Raw genomic sequence first — 16,850 nt, 5'->3', positions numbered from 1 at the left:
CTTACTCAAACTTTTTAAAAGAATGTGTATACCTAGCAACTAGGCTGTCTGACAGAAAGACCTGAATGAATGACGCAAATGAATGAAATGTAACCAACACTGAAAAGTTTAGCAAACTTTGATATTTTACACTAGCTGCTCTACTTGTGAAAGCATCTGGATTTAAACTTGTTAAGGGCTTGTTCCGGAGTGTTTGAAGTGCACCATTTTCGTGATGCCACAGATCTCTTATCTAATCTGCTTTGCATCTCCACCTGTAAAACGCCAGCAACCATTGTTCAGAGCTTCTCGCTATCCATTGGCTCTATCCAGATTCCCGAAAAGTCAGCAGTAGGGCTAGGGGCTGTCCAAGTATTCACAGACGGGATCATGGCCTCCTCAGCACGGAATTGCACACCTTTTATGTTGTGTGTTATTTATTGTGCATTACTTTTTGGTAATATATTTTGCAACGCTGATTTAGAAGAAGATGAACATGCCAAGCATACGTATACGGTGGATATGTTCAACGATGCTGTCCCCACAGCTCCTCACTTTGTCATGTTCTTCGCCCCATGGTAAGCAAACGTTTTTCAAGTTTTAACCTGAATGAATGGATTAGCCAACGTTAGCAGCTGGCATTTTGTAAAGTTATCGACAATGTTCAGATAACGTTACCATATGTCCTCAACAATTTAGCTAGCTGTCTCATCAAATTGTCATGATGGGCAAGCTCCTAACTTTGATTGCTGCTACTAGTAAACGTTACCTAGCTAATTTGCAGATAAGTCGCGTAGTTTTTTGACGGCTAGTTGGTTACCGATCGAACTATTTATCTATCTAGTCAGCCAACTTGTTTTTAGTTACACATATGATATGGCTGTTGTATATAACATGTTAATCCGTCCTTGCATTTGATGCAAGATCAATGTAATCTGGCTAATGCGTTGGCTATTACTCGAGCATTAGCTAACATTAGGTAGCATGCTACTATGGCTGCTAAATTTTGGGATAGTTATTTAAACTAGCGAACTTTTTGAAGTCACGTTTCAACTTCAACTGTCACGTACTTTACAATTTTAGTTGACAAAGTCGCTACATGCACAGCGCAGTGTTTTTTTTTTCAAGGTGTTAATTTTGCTGCTTAAATGTTTCTACTGTACTGCAGCTTTCTATCTAACAGTACAGTGGAGGAATGGATCATTTCAGGATTCGCTCCCGCTGTGACCGTTTACGTGGCAGGCACTGACTGACGTAACCTCGTACACATGCACGCACTAAAGCTGTGCCTAAAAATGTCAGTTTTTTTAAAAACCCAATGAATAATCTACTTGCTGTAGTTAGACCTAAATGGGATATAAAATATGTTGGTGTCTTTGCTGACATAAAGGCTTATAGAAAAACATGTAGTGCGTCATCATGGAAGTAAAAAATCTGTTTTATATTCTCAGATATCTCAAAAGTATTTCTGGTCTCCTCCCAATGGTTCCTTGATACTCATGTGAAGTGTCACAGCTCCCCATATACAGTTACAAGCATAGCTGTGGGAACTAGGGGTGCTGCACAGGGCCTTTACTAGTCGTGTATTAGCAAACTGATATAGCCATCTGTAGCGCTGGCCAAAAAACAACAATTCTCTGCTGCATTGTCTTTTCAGGTGTGGTCACTGCCAGAAGCTACAAGGGCCATGGAACGAGATGGCGGACAAATACAACAGCATGGAGTCGCCGCCCGCCTACGTTGTAAAGGTTGACTGCACTCAGGACGTCAAGTTCTGCTCCAACGTCCATGGCATCAGGGGGTACCCCACGTAAGTACAGGGGCGTATTCATTAGAGCAGGTGTTTTTCTTGCACAGGCACCCCCATCATATGTTAGTGTAGCAAATGGGAAACTTAATCCTCAGCCTGAAGTGTCCCGCTTGCGTCGCCTCATAAGGTAGCTTTTGAGGTGTCGCAATCAGCTAAGATGCTTGAGGGATGACGGTCACGTGTGTTTGTGAGGCAGAGGTCTCGTGTTCGCGCCAGGTATGTGCTGAATTGGAGAGAAAGTGGTACTCGCTAAGTAAGCAGTGTGACAACCTTTACATTAGCAAAAATATATAATCACGTCTTGTCATCAGGTGAATGATAATGACAAGTAGAACTAATCAATATTTGACAATGAATAGATTTGGTGGACAGTTTCATTATTTTGACCTCCCCACAGTTCATTGGAAAAGGAAGTGTAAACTCTTAAGTCTATTAGCTAGAAAGGTATCTTGGTGGTGTAGAGCAGTGGTTCCAAAATGTTTTATAGTCCCGTACACCTTCAAACATTCAACCTCCAGCTGCGTACCCCCTCTAGCACCAGGGTCAGCGCACTCTGAAATGTTGTTTTTTGCCATCATTGTAAGCCTGCCACACACACACTATACGAAACATTTATTAAACTTAAGAATGAGTAAGTTTTTGTCACACACATCCTGGCTCGTCGGAAGTGACAAAGAGCTCTTATAGGAACTGGGCACAAATAATTATAATCAATAATTTTGCTTTTTATTTAGCCATCTTACATATAAAACCTTATTTGTTCATCAAAAACTGTGAATAACTCACCACAGGTTAATGAGAAGGGCGTGCTTGAAAGGATGCACATAACTCTGCAGTGTTGGGTTGTATTGGAGAGAATCTGTCTTAAATCATTTTCCACACACAATCTGTGCCTGTATTTAGTTTTCATGCTAGTGAGGGCCGAGAATCCACTCTTACATAGGTACGTGGTTGCAAAGGGCATCAGTGTCTTAACAGCTCGATATGCCAAGGCAGGATACTCTGAGCACAGCCCAATCCAGAAATCTGAAAGTGGCTTCTGATTAAATAAAATTTTCACAGAACCGCTTGTTGCAATTTTGATGAGGTTCTCTTGTTCAGATATCGGTAAGTGGACTGGAGGCAGGGCATGAAGGGATAACGAATCCAGTTGTTTGTTTCAGGAAAGTAATTGCGCACCCAGCTCACTCAGGTGCTTTGCTATATCACATTTGACATTGTCCGTAAGTTTGAGTTCATTTACACATACAATGATGGAAAGACTTGTGTGTTGTCCTTGTTAATTAATCCAGACAGAGAAGAGCTCCAATTTCTTAATCATAGCCTCAATTTTGTCCCGCACATTGAATATAGTTGCGGAGTGTCCCTGTAATCCTAGATTCAGATCATTCAGGCGAGAAAAAACATCACCCAGATAGGCCAGTCGTGTGAGAAACTCGTCATTATGCAAGCGGTCAGACAAGTGAAAATTATGGTCAGTAAAGAGAACTTTAAGCTCGTCTCTCAATAAAAAATAATAAAAAATGTGTCAATACTTTGCCCCTTGATAACCAGCGCACTTCTGTATGTTGTAAAAGCGTTACATGGCGCTGCCCATATCATTGCATAATGCATAAATACACGAGAGTTCAGGGGCCTTGCTTTAATAACAAAGTTAACCATTTTCACTGTAGTGTCCAAAACATCTTTCAAGCTGTAAGGCATTCCCTTGGCAGCAAGAGCCTCTCGGTGGATGCTGCAGTGTACTGTTTGCATGCGCATTACCACTTCACTATGTCTCCCTGTCATGGCTTTTGCGCCATCAGTACAGATGCAAACACATCTTGACCACCAAAGTCCATTTGATGTCACAAAGCTGTCCAGTACTTGAAAAATATCCTCTCCTGTTGTCATTGTTTGCAGAAGAGGATGTCTTCCTTAATTGACCCCCCATAAACGTAACAAACATATGCCAGGCCCGCCAGTTGTGCCAGGCCCGCCACATCTGTTGACTCATCCAGCTGTAACGCATAGAATTCACTGGCTTGTATGTGAAGCAGTAATTGTTTCGAAACATCTCCTGCCTTGTCACTGATGCGTCGTGAAACAGTGTTGTTTGATGAAGGCATTGTCTGTATAGTTTTTTTGGCCTTTTCCCCCAGCATTGTCCCAGCCATATCCGCGGCAGCAGGAAGAACTAAGTCCTCCACAATAGTATGGGGCTTGCCTGTCCTAGCCACTCGGTAACATTGTGCAATAGAACAGTTTCTTCTTGGACATATAACACACTGTGGCTGAGGAAAGGCACTACGCCCAATATAAGTCATTACGCTAACGCCAGTTAGTGTTGGCTTGTGAAACTACCTCTAACTTCCTCCATACTGGACCCAGAGACATACAAATGGTATCCACAATGGACCCCCTGCAGTACCTCAGACCCCAGTTTGAAAACCTCTGCATTAGGCACACCATAGCAAAACATTTTAAAACCTTCTGCAATAGAACAATTTCTTTTGCACATATAACACACCGTGGCTGAGGAAAGGCACTACTCCCAATATACTAAGTGAACCCCAAATCAATGTAGTTCTCATCATATTTGCACCTCTTCGATGGTCCAACGTCCCTGTCTGTTGTTCGGTGCTTTCCTGGGTAAGGGCAGTAGCTCTTCGGCTGCATCAGATTCACAACTGTCAGTGTCCATGCTAGCTGGGCTAGCAACATATGTAGAATTACTGATGCTAGCATTGGATGTGCTTGTGGAAGCAGAACAACTTGTGTCGTCAACAGGTGCAGGTGTAGTACTGCTGGTAGTAGCAGTACTATCAGTAGAGCTGGTATGTGTCTCTATGGACGCGGGCCTTACTTTTTTAACCATTTATCAATTTTCGTACAAACGGAATGAGCAGCAGCTACGTTTGGCTACATACGGACCCTTGGTGGCATTCCCACGAGAGAGTAACAGTTAATGTAATTGGATGTTAATTATTTGACATTGTGTTGTTATTTTGCTGAACACTAAATGGTTTAATTTTATTTTTGGTAGTGAAACGAGACTACTCAGGCGAAAAAAAACATCACCCAAATGCATAGCCCTGTTGGAAAATTTAAATGGACTGTTTGAAAATGTGAATCACATTTTTATTTGGCGTACCCCTGACGGCATTGCGCGTACCCCAGTTTGGGAATAGTCGGTGAAGAGAATTTTGCTATTGTAAAGCAAATTTTCTGCAATTCTACAAACGTTTGCATTGAGTTGAGAGAACATTTAGCAGTTTTGAAGCAGATTTCCAGCTATTCTACACTTTAGCAAGGAGCTAAATGACAATTTTGCCGTTTTAAAGCACATTTTCTCCAATTCTATGCATTTTGCCAATGCTAATGCTGTGTACCTCTGCTCAAACATTGTAACAAAATCAATAGACACGTGCCCTCAATTCCCGTATATAAAAAAAAATCCCATTCTCAATTCACCCTGACTGTCTAGTTTTTATTTGTATTTTTCAAAGATGGTATTATTGAAAAAAATATATATAGTTCAATATGTTTTCTGCATGCTTTCTATCTGGTATTGTTCATTTCAGTTGGCACCAAAAGTGTTTTTCTATTCAGAAAATTACCGCAGATGTCACAACTAATAATTTTAGCCAAAACGCGTCGTAAAAGAAAACAACAACAACTTTGTTTCTATTGAACATGCCATCCAAATAAAGGCATTTTAATTAATTATATGAAGAGTGCCTTGGTCCTCCTTTCTTTTTGATGACCAATTCACCCCGTTTACCAAAGAGCACCTTCTGTCTACCAACATTTACTATTGTGTACCTTAATAGCGCTTCCTTTCCTCCTCTTTCTAATAATTTTCTTTACAGAAAAAAACCATGTAATTAGCTTGATTTTTGGCAATGAAGTAATTTATCTACTTCCCCAGAGTTTGATGAACAGTTAGCATGCTAACTGTTCCTGTGGACTTCCAGTCATTATGCTAACGCTAGTTAGCGTTGGCTTGTGAAACTACCTCTAACTTCCTCCATACTGGACCCAGAGACATACAAATGGTATCCACAATGGACCCCAGTTTGAAAACCTCTGCGTTAGAGCATACCGTAGCAAAACATTTTAAAACATTGTGCAATAGAACAGTTTCGTCTTGGATTTCTTAATGGATAAGTTGAGAGTACCTCACCATTTCGAGGCACTTCTTTATTTTTCTAACGGTATAAACCACAAAGAGCAGTGAGCTTCAATGTAGATTGATTACTTATTGACAGATAGCAGTGAACATTGACATGCATTTAGACCCTAACATGCTTATAAATTACTCTGTTGGGGGGAAAAAAACTGTCACGAAGAAAAGTATTAAGATTTTATTAGCCATGAACATGACATAAATGAGTTGCAATGCATGTAATGACAAAGCAATTGACCAATTTGGTGTATTTTGAGTATGTCGATCCAGCAGAGCAGTATGGCCAAGCCCTAGTCATTGAGTTGTATGATCTCATTGATCCCTGTCTTGTTTGCAGGTTGATGCTGTTCAAGCCCGAGCAGGAGGCGATGAAGTACCAAGGCCCCAGGGACCTGCAGTCTCTGGAGACCTGGATGCTCAACACTGTGCAGGAGGAGCCTGTGGTAAGGAGAGAGGTCACCCAAGTGCAGAGACACAGAGGGGAGGGATACTTTAGACTAGAGAGCATCTAAATAAAACATACAGTACGTGATCCTGTATGGCTCAGTTGGTAGTATTGTATTGTAGGTTCGATTCCCGGAGCCACCCATATGTAAAATATATGCACGCATGACTAGGCCGCTTTGGATAAAAGCATCTGCTAAATGGCATATTCTTTTATTATATATTGAAATGGAAACCTTTTTGAGACTAATGTTATGTGATGGTAGTCTTTATTTGACGTGTGGCATGATGTTCTGCAGGAGCCAGAGACTGAGCTGGAGCCTCCCAAAGCCTCAGAGCCAAAGCAGGGCCTCTATGACCTCACCGCCAGCAACTTCAAGGCCCATATCTCTAAAGGTAACTTGGGGGAGGACTGGGATCGATCAGTACCACACACGTGGCAACGGTCTCTTTATAGCCTGGTCCCAGAACTGTTTCTGCTGTCTTGCCGACTTGCAATTGTCATGCGCCATAGGAGTTGGCAAGACGGCACGCACAGACCTGGGACCAGGCTTGTCTCTTTAGACCTGAATACAACCCAACGTTTTATGCAAGTTGCATATGTAAAGTTTCTACAAAGTTTAACATAATTTAGGGTCCGTCATTTCCTTGAAACCATGATGCAATCCACGCTACATTTATCTCCGGTTGCTGGACAAGCACAACAAAAGTAAATGGTCATGATAATTGTCCCCATTGCAGCTCTTAAAGGGATACTTTGGGGATTTTGACAATGAGGCCCTTTATCTATACTGAATAAAAATATAAACACAACATCCAACAGTTTCAAAAATAGAAATACTCCTCAGTTTCATTAGTTGTCCGGGTGGCTGGTTTCAGTTGATCCCACAGGTGAAGAAGCCAGATGTTGAGGTCCTGGGCTGGCGTTGTTACTCGTGGTCTGTGGTTGTGACACCGGTTAGTTGTACTGCCAAATTGGAAGCGGCTTATGGTAGAGAAATTAACATTCAATTCTCAGGCAACAGCTCTGGTGGACATTGCTGCAGTCAGCATGCCAATTGCATGCTCCCTCAACTTGAGACATCTGTGGCATTGTGTTGTGTGACAAAACTGAACATTTTAGAGTAATCTTTTATTGTCCCCAGCACAAGGTGCATCTGTGTAATGATCATGCTGTTTATTCAGCTTCTTGATATGCCACGTCAGGTGGATCGATTATCTTGGCAAAGAAGAAATGCTCACTAACAGGGATGTAGACAAATTTGTGCACAACTTTTGAGAGTTCAGTATTCTTCCCCCAGAGTCAGACTTCCCCATTTTGGATGCATCTGTGTCCAGTATGAAGGAAGTTGGAGGTAGTTTCACGAGCCAGTGCTAACTAGCATTAGCACAATGACTTGAAGTCTATGGGTGTCTGCTTGCATGCTAGCAGATACCCATAGATTTCCGGTCATTGCGCTAAAGCTAGTTAGCAATTACTTCCTTCAAACCACACGCAGAGACATAAAAATAGTATCCATGAGTTCATCTGACTCTGGGAAGTAGATAAAGGGCCTCATTGCCAAAATCCCCAAAGTATCCCTTTAAGCCTGGTTTTTAGTCTTATGTTTAGGTTGAGAAGAAAATAAATGATTCCTGTTTTGGAGAAAAGACAGGATATGACAAGGTCATTTGTAAGAGGAATGTTTATGGGTCTCATCTTTAAATCTTGGCAAGATGAACTGTGACAATTGTGTTATCGGTAGCATTTAACCTCTGTGAGCTCAGTTTATTTTAGTCTCCAGGGCAGCATTGCAGAGGCCATTTTTATAGTTGATGTAATTTCTCATGTTATTCCATCAACTCATAACCCATCCTTAAGCTAAGACGCTCATACCCTCTAACTTAAGGTAATATGTACCTCTGTAAAATGCTTTATAATTACAGTTTGTTCAGATTGCAGCTATTCTTGGTGTACATTTATGTATATATTATGTTTTCCAGTATTAAGTATAATCTCCTTTTCTCCTTTTTTTCCCTCCTCTCCACAGGGTCCCACTTTGTCAAGTTCTTTGCCCCCTGGTGTGGTCACTGCAAGGCCATGGCCCCCACCTGGGAGCAGCTGGCCATCAGCTTCGAGCACTTAGACAACATCAAGATCGGCAAGGTTGGTGACAAGTTCCAACCCTGCCTGAGCAACAGCAGTGTACCGGAGTCACTTATCTATGCAACAAGACCAGGACACGGATCTTCTGACGAGTCATTTTGTTTGTACAATGAGATAATGCAACCCACTGAACAAATGTTATTTATGGCTGTGGCCTGTTTGTATTGAATTGCATGTTGATATTTCCAAGTTAAAAGCACAACTAGCTATCTTTACCAGCTACAGGAGTTAAATGTAAAGTATGACAAACTAGGTATGAGCTGGATATGCTGAATGAATTCTGATTAAACTGGTGTGTTGTGTGATTGGCCAGGTGGACTGTACCCAGCACTACGAGGTGTGCTCTGAGAACGCTGTGCGTGGCTACCCCACCCTGCTCTTCTTCAAGGACGGCGAGAAGGTACGTAGTTTGGTTGGCTAGCACACTGAAGAAGACCTTGTGTCATGTAACACATGTAAGCTTTTAAGGAGCTATGGCTTCACCATTAAAACGTGAGTCAGTTTGTTAACCCTTTCCATTGCTGCTGTTTGTCTGTCCAGGCGGACCAGTACAGAGGCAAGCGGGACCTGGAATCTCTGAAGGACTTTGTAGACAACCAGGTTAAGGCTGCTACTAAGGAGGATGACGAGCACCCACATGCTAACGAGATCCCAGTACCCAGCGCCGAACCTGCCAAAGAGGAGGTGTGTGTGTGTGTGTGTGTGTGTGTATGTGTGTGTGTGTGTGTGTGTGTGTGTGTGTGTGTGTGTGTGTGTGTGTGTGTGTGTGTGTGTGTGGTGTGTTTGACTGTTTGACTGTTTGACTGTTTCTCTCAGGTACCGTGAGGCCAAGCACATGTGCCTTCCAGACTTTAAATACTCCACATGCTATTTTAAAACTCTTAGCACTGGTCACTGTTACGCCGAGATCTCATTTTGGGGGCGGGTACCCTGTTTGCGTGTGTGGGCAGCAAGTTTCTTCTCCAGATACTTAATGAGTGAACAAGCTCTTGGGCAGATGTTTTAGCAGTGAGATTACCATCTAGCCCGGTCAGGACTACGCTGTAGATTACAGTCTACACCAGGCATAGGCCTCTGCTGCACAACGGTCAACTAGACCTAGCAATTATGGGCAGGCTAGCTATTTCCTTCCGCCCATGCCAAGGCATCTCAGATAGAGCGTTCAGTGTGAACAGTGACATCAACCTTGAACAAAGACATGGGACGAGTCGTTTAAGGAGAGATCCAAAGCTAATTCCAGTACAACACGAGCTTGATTAGTCACGGATGTTCGGTGTAGGAACTTAGGCTACTAGTCTTGTGGACATACAATGCCTTCAGAAAGTATTTATACCCCTTCACTTATTCCACATTTAGTTGTGTTACAGCCTAAATTAAAAATGGATTCAATATATATTTTTTCTCTAACCCATCTACACACAATACCAAAGTGAAAACATGTTTTTAGAATTTGTTTGCACAAAGAAATAAAGCATTTAGATAAGTATTCACACCCCTGAGTCAATACATGTTAGAGTCACCTTTGGCAGCGATCTGTAAGTCTCTAAGAGCTTTGCAAACCTGGATTGTACAATATAAAAATTGTTCAAGTTCTGTCAAGTTGGTTGCTGATTATAGCTAGACAGCCGTTAATTGAAATGCATTTCGTGTGACTACCTCATGAAGCTGGTGAGAGAATGCCAAGAGTGTGCAAAGCTGTCATCAATGCAAAGGGTGGCTACTTTGAAGAATCTCAAATATAGAATACTTGTTTGGTTACTACATGATTCCATATGTGTTATTTCATAGTTTTGTGTCTTCACTATTATTCTACAATGTAGAAAATAGTCACAAAGAAAATCCCTGGCATGAGTAGGTGTGTCTAAACTTTTGACTGGTTCTGTAAGTCAAAACTGTAACTAGGCCACTCAAGAACATTCAATGTCGTCTTGGTGAGCAAGTCCAGTGTATATTTGGCCTTGTGTTTTAGGTTATTGTCCTACTGAAAGATGAATTTGTCTCCCAGTGTCTGTTGGAAAGCAAACCTGCATCAGTTTTCTTCCAGATCTTGCCTGTGCTTAGGTCTCTTCTGTTTTCTTTTTATACTAAAATACTCCCTAGTTCTTTCCGATGACAAGCATACCCATAACATGATGCAGCCACCACCATGCTTGAAAATATGAAGTGGTACTCAGTGATTTTTGTTGTTGGATTTGCCCCTAACCAAAATGCTTTGTATTAATTTATTTGTCACATTTTTTGCAGTATTACTTTAGTGCCGCATTGCAAACAGAAATATTTGTAATTTGTACAGGCTTCCTTCTTTTCACTCTGTCATTTAGGTTAGTATTGGGTAGTAACTACAATGCTTTTTATGCATCCTCAGTTTTCTCCTACCACAGCCATTAAACTCTAACTGTTTAAACTCTGTAAATGGTAAAGTCACCATTGACCTCATGGTGAAATCCCCGAGTGGTTTCCTTCCTCTCCGGCACATGAGTTAGTAAGGACGTCTGTATATTTGTAGTGACTGGGTGTATTGATACACTATGCAGTGTAATGAATAACTTCAGCATGTTCAAAGGGATAATTCATGTCAGCTTTTTTATTTACTTTTATTTGCCAATCTACCGACAGGTGCCCTGATTTGCGAAGCATTGGAAAACCTCCCTGGTCTTTGTGGTTGAATCTGTTTGAAATTCACTGCTCTACTGAGGGACCTTACAGATAATTGTGTTTGACGGGTACAGAGATGAGTTAGTCATTAAAACATTATATTAGACACTATTATTGCACACAGAGTGAGTCCATGCAAGAATTATGTGACTTGTTAAGCACATTTTTAATCCTGAACTTATTTAAACTTGCTATAACAAAGGGGTTGAATACTTATTGACCCAAGACATTTCAGATTTTTTATTAATTTGTAAACACATCATTCCACTTTGACATTATGGGATATTGTGTGTAGGCCAGTGACACAAAATCTCAATTTTAAATTCAGGCTGTAACGCAACAAAATGTGGAAAAAGTCAAGGAGTGTGAATACTTTCTGAAGGGATTGTATTAACCAATACATGACCAGGAATGATCCCGTCTGATATCATCTCTGTTTGTTCATGCAGTCTGGCGTTATTACACTCACAGAGAGCAACTTTGACGAGACAGTGGCCAAGGGGCTGACGTTCATCAAGTTCTACGCTCCATGGTAAGCGCTCTTATATACAGTAGTAACACTCTTTTTAACTATCTATTTATCTCCCCCCGTATGACCTTGGACATTTCTTTGAGTCAGTGGTACTTCTAAGAAGTTGAGGAGGCTAGTGCATTTTCCCCTCAGGTAATGGAGCGGCACCCTCGCAGTCTAAAGTTCCATCTCAGTACTCTACTACTATCTGCCCTGATCTAGGCTAGGGGGGGAAAAATATCATGGATGCCAGTTTTGTCACAGCAGTGCACATGACTAAAAATACACTAGATGAAAGTGCCACTCAACTATTGAGATGCAGTCGCAGAGAAAGAAAACCTCTGTGGTCCACTGACTGGATAACCTGCGTAATTATAACTGACTTGTCCCCCAACTCCAGGTGTGGCCACTGTAAGAATCTGGCCCCTGCATGGGAGGACCTGTCCAAGAAGGAGTTCCCTGGCCTGACTGCCATTAAGATTGGCAAAGTGGACTGCACAGTGGAGAGGACGATCTGCAACAGGTTTTCAGTAGGTGTTCTACACTGGGTGTACAAAACATTAGGAACACCTAATATTGAGTTTCACCCTCTTTTGCGCTCAGAACAGACTCAATTCATTGGGACATGGACTCTACAAGGTGTCAAGTGTTCCACAGGGATGCTGGCCCATGTTGACTCCAATGCTTCCTACAGTTGTGTCAAGTTGGCTGGATGTCCTTTGGGTGGTGGACCATTCTTGATACACACGGGAAACTGTTGAGCGTGGAAAAACCCAGCAGCGTTGCAGTTCTTGACACAAACCGGTGCGCCTGGCAACTACTACTACAATACCCCGTCCAAAGGCACTTACATTCTTTGTCTTGCCCAATCACTTTATAAATGGCACACATACAATTCATGTCTCAAGGCTTAAAAATCATTCTTTAACCTGTCGTCTCCCCTTTTTGTACACTGATTTGAAGTGGATTTAACAGGTGACATCAATAAGGGGTCATAACTTTCACCCGGTCATAACCTTCACCTTTCATGGAAATGTTTTGTACACTCAGTGTAAATTGACTGTCAGTAGCTAAGATATTTCTCAGAAAGAGCACTACTGTAGTATACTACACACTGCGGTATAATTAGCAAGACCTTGATTGTATAACTTGACATTCCGTTCATAAACACACACAAGCAGGTGAGACCCAGCGCCATAGGAAGTATAAACGGTGGGTTGTGTACTATGGTTCAAAAAGCCATAAAACTGCACAGCCACCTCATCACAGGATTGGATAATCAGTGGTGCTCCACTAACAGGAATGGTGGATCTCAAGACTCCCTCATGGCCCTGAATACAGTCCATGTTATAACCATCGCAACCTTTATTAATGGGACGCTCTCTGGAATTTTCCGACTCACCCTCTCAAGGCCATGGACCAGTAGTCTCTTCAGCTGCTGCCTGTCTGGCTCTTAAAGCTCACTGTTAGAATTGATTAAATTAGTGTTATGTTATGACTAGCACTGCTAAACAATCTAGACGATTCGTATAGTAAGAGAAACCATTATTTACTTCGGTGTTGGCCGATCTGAAGGAAAGGTGGACGTGATATGGTGAAGGCATTGCAGGGCTAGGTGAAGTAAAGACCATATTGTTTATACCTATCCATTCCCTTCAAATCAGCAAACACTGAAGAGGTCGGGGCTAGCTAGGGGTTGTTACCGTGCTGACTTTGTCTCCTTTCTCTTCTACAGGTACGTGGGTACCCCACCCTGCTCTTGTTCAGAGCTGGTGCTCAAGGCGAGGAGCATCACGGAGGGCGGGACTTGGAGAGCCTGCACAGTTTTCTAATGAAGCAGGCCCGAGACGAGCTGTAGCATTGTCCAATCAACATCCACCATTACTTCTCACCTCTCCCCAACACAGAATATCTGGCCAATGGGAGGAGTCCTCTCTCCCACAACAGCCAGCTCTTATCTCTCTACATCTCCCATCGTTTTCCTTTCAGAAAGGAGTAGCATCAACACACTGCTTTTAACCCCCTCTGTAATGTCTCATGAGCGAGGCCAGTCTGATTCTATAATAATCCAATAGTTTGTGTAAAATGTGAATATATTATGTTTGGGCTGCCCAGTCCCACTGTTCCTCTGTAGAGCATTGGCTGGCTCTGCAAACCACTTTGCCAGCGGTACTTAAATCGGTCAAACCTTAAAATGCATACTGCTATAGTCATCCCAACACTTGACAACTCAAGCAGAGTCGTCTTAAATAGTGCCTGCTGGTTGTATCAAAAAACGTTGGATTAAGCAGAATGAGTTTGTCTGAAATTTTATAGATATAAAATGTGTTAATGTTCATTTGGTGATTAAATTGTGTTGACGAACAATCATGAGGCGTTGATGTAATGTTACTGTAGCACAGGGGTCAAAGCCGCGTGACCTCTAGTGACGTTGATGGTACTTTTTATCCATGCCAGTGACGGCCTAACTAACTTAACTCTCAGGGACCCCCAGTTGGAGATCTTGGTCTATGCCATACTGCGATCTCTTATCGGCTATATTTTTCTGACAAATTCCCCCAACTACTTTTTGGCTATGACAGGAAAGGCTGCATGAAACTGTTTCATGTCAAACTGCCCTTTGAGTGAGTGGTCTTCTGTGACATTGCAATTGTACTACAAAAAGTCTGATTGTAAAAGTATTTTTTGGTTTTCCATGTTAGTGCTGTAAGAGGTTCAGTCCCACGGTCCAATGTCAGGCGCCTCGGGACTGTTTTGGCGTTCTCACTGTTTTATGAACAATGATTGTGATCGTCTGTTTGGCGCACTCAAGTCATGCCTTATGCATGGAATGTGCTAGTTTGTCATGAAAGGAAAACCATATGTCATTAATCCATGTTTGAAACATCCCTCACAAATGGTTTGAGGAATTGTGTCCAACATGAACGACTTAAAAAAAAATGGAACATTCAGAACGTTGCATAGAACAAACGTCTGCTGTAAATGTAATAGATTTTCCAAAGCGGATGAATATTCTGTTCCATTGACTAAGCCCCATATCAGGCCCCGGGGTGTCACTCAAACACCCAGTGAAGCACAACAGTGATAAGGTCATTTTACTTTGGGGCTGTTGTTCGGTTTACCTCAGTTGCTTGGGAGGTCAAAAAAACAAATACCCAAAAGATATTATCCACCCATATAATGATCATAAATTACGATGACGAAGTTGATTTTCTTTTCTTTCCATATATAATATCTTCTATCAACCCATAATGTTAGTGGATCAGATTTTTGTGTGTGTTCTATTCAGGGGCGGTTGAAAATGTAAGTGGTCTGAGAATGTGTTCGCATGGAGTTGCTGTGTGAGGCAATTTACATTCAATGCTCAATTAAGGGAAACAAATGCATTCAGAGTCTAACCACTTATTGTCAGTAAAATCTTTATGGATAGTACATGGTCTAGGCAGACTCCAGTGAAGGAAAGCAGTATTTTGTTTTTGTGAGTGGGTTGTACACTGCCCATGAATTTTGTAAAAAAAAAAAAGGCAAGCTGTAACATGAGATTTTGTAATAAAATGTCTTTTTCCAAAAATAGTATTTTTCATTTGTTTTTTGTCTGTAATATGGCATGTGATTAAGTGGTGCAATAAATAAGCTGAAAATGTACACGTATTTACACACAAAAGTAAGTCTAAACATGACCACAAGAAATGTAAACAGCAGCTTACTGGAGGTATATTTTGTGATATCTGATTGGTTAGGCACAAAAGAACGTTGCCTTTGAAATTTCAATCACGCTGTAATGCTGAACTTCTGCAATACGGATTGAATAGAGCTCCGATCTGTAAATGAATCGACAGTAGCAATTACTCTGAAATGAACAAAATCAAAACGTCAAACCCAAGCTAATTTCAGAAAGCTGGTCCAAAACATTTGATCAGCTGGTTTGACCAACAAATAGCTTTTCCCACAATTTTTTTTCTCCAGGTTTTTGGGGATATGTTAACTCAGTGAGTGGAATAACATGGAAATGACAGTTTGTGGGATGTCATCATCTTTAGAGCAGTCCATCAGTGAAGCCACAACCTGCTACCTGTTGAACCAGCTTGGTGAACACCCAGCATGAGCCTGGCAAATATTGACCCAATGAAGATATTTTGAGGAGTTCACAACTAAAATAGTATGTGGTTGTTTCCGTTCGGCCCATATTATATTTTTGGAAGCCAGGGGAATATGGCGGAAGAACTTCTGAGTACAATTCATAAAGAGGAGTAGGAAATATCTGGGTCTTTTTACATTAACTAATGTATCGTGGCATACATTTCATGAATATTTCAGCAGATTGTTCATGTTAAAATCAGGCTTTGGTTAGTCAGACAATATATATACAATCTCTATTAAATTGTGTAGTTAGGCTAATGCTTTTCCCCTGCGGTCCTATAAAAGGATTTCGACATGTTTTGTATCATTTGACTACATCTGACGTCATGTAACAGTTTGGCTGTCAGCATTGAGATAACATTGAGTCAATTCCCCGACGCCGTCGAGTTGTTTCGCTGTAATGGGCCATTAGCCGTCTCAGAACTTGAACACCACTTAGTTTTGAAAGGAGGAGAGGGGGGGAAGCAGCACGTTGGTCTGGTCCATTATCAGTTCCTCCCTCGCCCTGAGTATGGGAGAGGAGAGGGTAGTACACAACACACACAAACAGGCAGACACATGATGTGTGCACACAGTCTCCGCTGCAGCCCATGGGCGGGTGACCATGATGACGCAGCAGTTTGGCGGTTGTCAGTGGCAGCCACAGGCCCTCACCACCATGTTCTTGTACTTCTTCAGGATGACGTTGGAGTTGTCGTCAAAGTAGAGCACGGAGATGGCGTGCAGCTTGGTGGGGGCGCAGCAGGGCTTGGGCACGTTCTCCGGGTTCATGAGGTGGACCTAGGAGACAAGAGGTCAGAGGTCACTTATTCCTCTTCAAGCACAGCTTGAAGGATCCATGTCACTTTCCTAACGTGAAGTGCGCACTTGAAACATTTGTTTTACAAATCAAATATACATTTATATCAATGGGAGATTTGCATGAAAATCCAGGTTCCATGAAAATTAGGATTCATGAAATTAGGATATAGCTCTTTATTAGCAACGTAGTAGCTCA

General features: G+C 41.8%; 2 protein-coding genes across 2 annotated transcripts in view; one reads left to right on the top strand and one right to left on the bottom strand.

The window, feature by feature from the left end:
- Positions 1–254: 254 nt before the first annotated feature.
- txndc5 (thioredoxin domain containing 5) lies at positions 255–15,286 on the top strand. The gene is made up of 10 exons (XM_014181054.3): positions 255–557; positions 1,637–1,789; positions 6,295–6,400; positions 6,701–6,797; positions 8,432–8,547; positions 8,861–8,947; positions 9,088–9,231; positions 11,652–11,734; positions 12,114–12,243; positions 13,449–15,286. The coding sequence occupies exons 1-10, from the start codon at positions 370–372 to the stop codon at positions 13,569–13,571; spliced, it is 1,227 nt and encodes a 408-aa protein (XP_014036529.1). The 5' UTR covers positions 255–369; the 3' UTR covers positions 13,572–15,286.
- Positions 15,116–16,850, bottom strand: part of bmp6 (bone morphogenetic protein 6) — a 35,901-nt gene continuing 34,166 nt past the window's right edge. The window contains exon 7 of the mRNA XM_014181053.3: positions 15,116–16,633. Within this exon, the coding sequence (XP_014036528.1) occupies positions 16,484–16,633 (150 nt within the window). The 3' untranslated portion in view covers positions 15,116–16,483. The remainder of the gene's footprint in view (positions 16,634–16,850) is intronic.

This window comes from Salmo salar, chromosome 29 (assembly GCF_965601325.2).
Source record: "Salmo salar chromosome 29, fSalSal1, whole genome shotgun sequence".
Classification (NCBI taxonomy): domain Eukaryota; kingdom Metazoa; phylum Chordata; class Actinopteri; order Salmoniformes; family Salmonidae; genus Salmo; species Salmo salar.
Note: the sequence above shows the minus strand (reverse complement) of the source record. Positions and strands in the feature narration are given on the sequence as shown.

Coding starts and splice junctions, on each gene's coding strand:
- txndc5 (XM_014181054.3), top strand. CDS start 370: ATGGCCTCCTCAGCACGGAATTGCACACCTTTTATGTTGTGTGTTATT. Junction 8,948..9,087: donor TCTTCAAGGACGGCGAGAAG/GTACGTAGTTTG, acceptor TTGTCTGTCCAG/GCGGACCAGTACAGAGGCAA. Junction 12,244..13,448: donor CGATCTGCAACAGGTTTTCA/GTAGGTGTTCTA, acceptor TCTCTTCTACAG/GTACGTGGGTACCCCACCCT.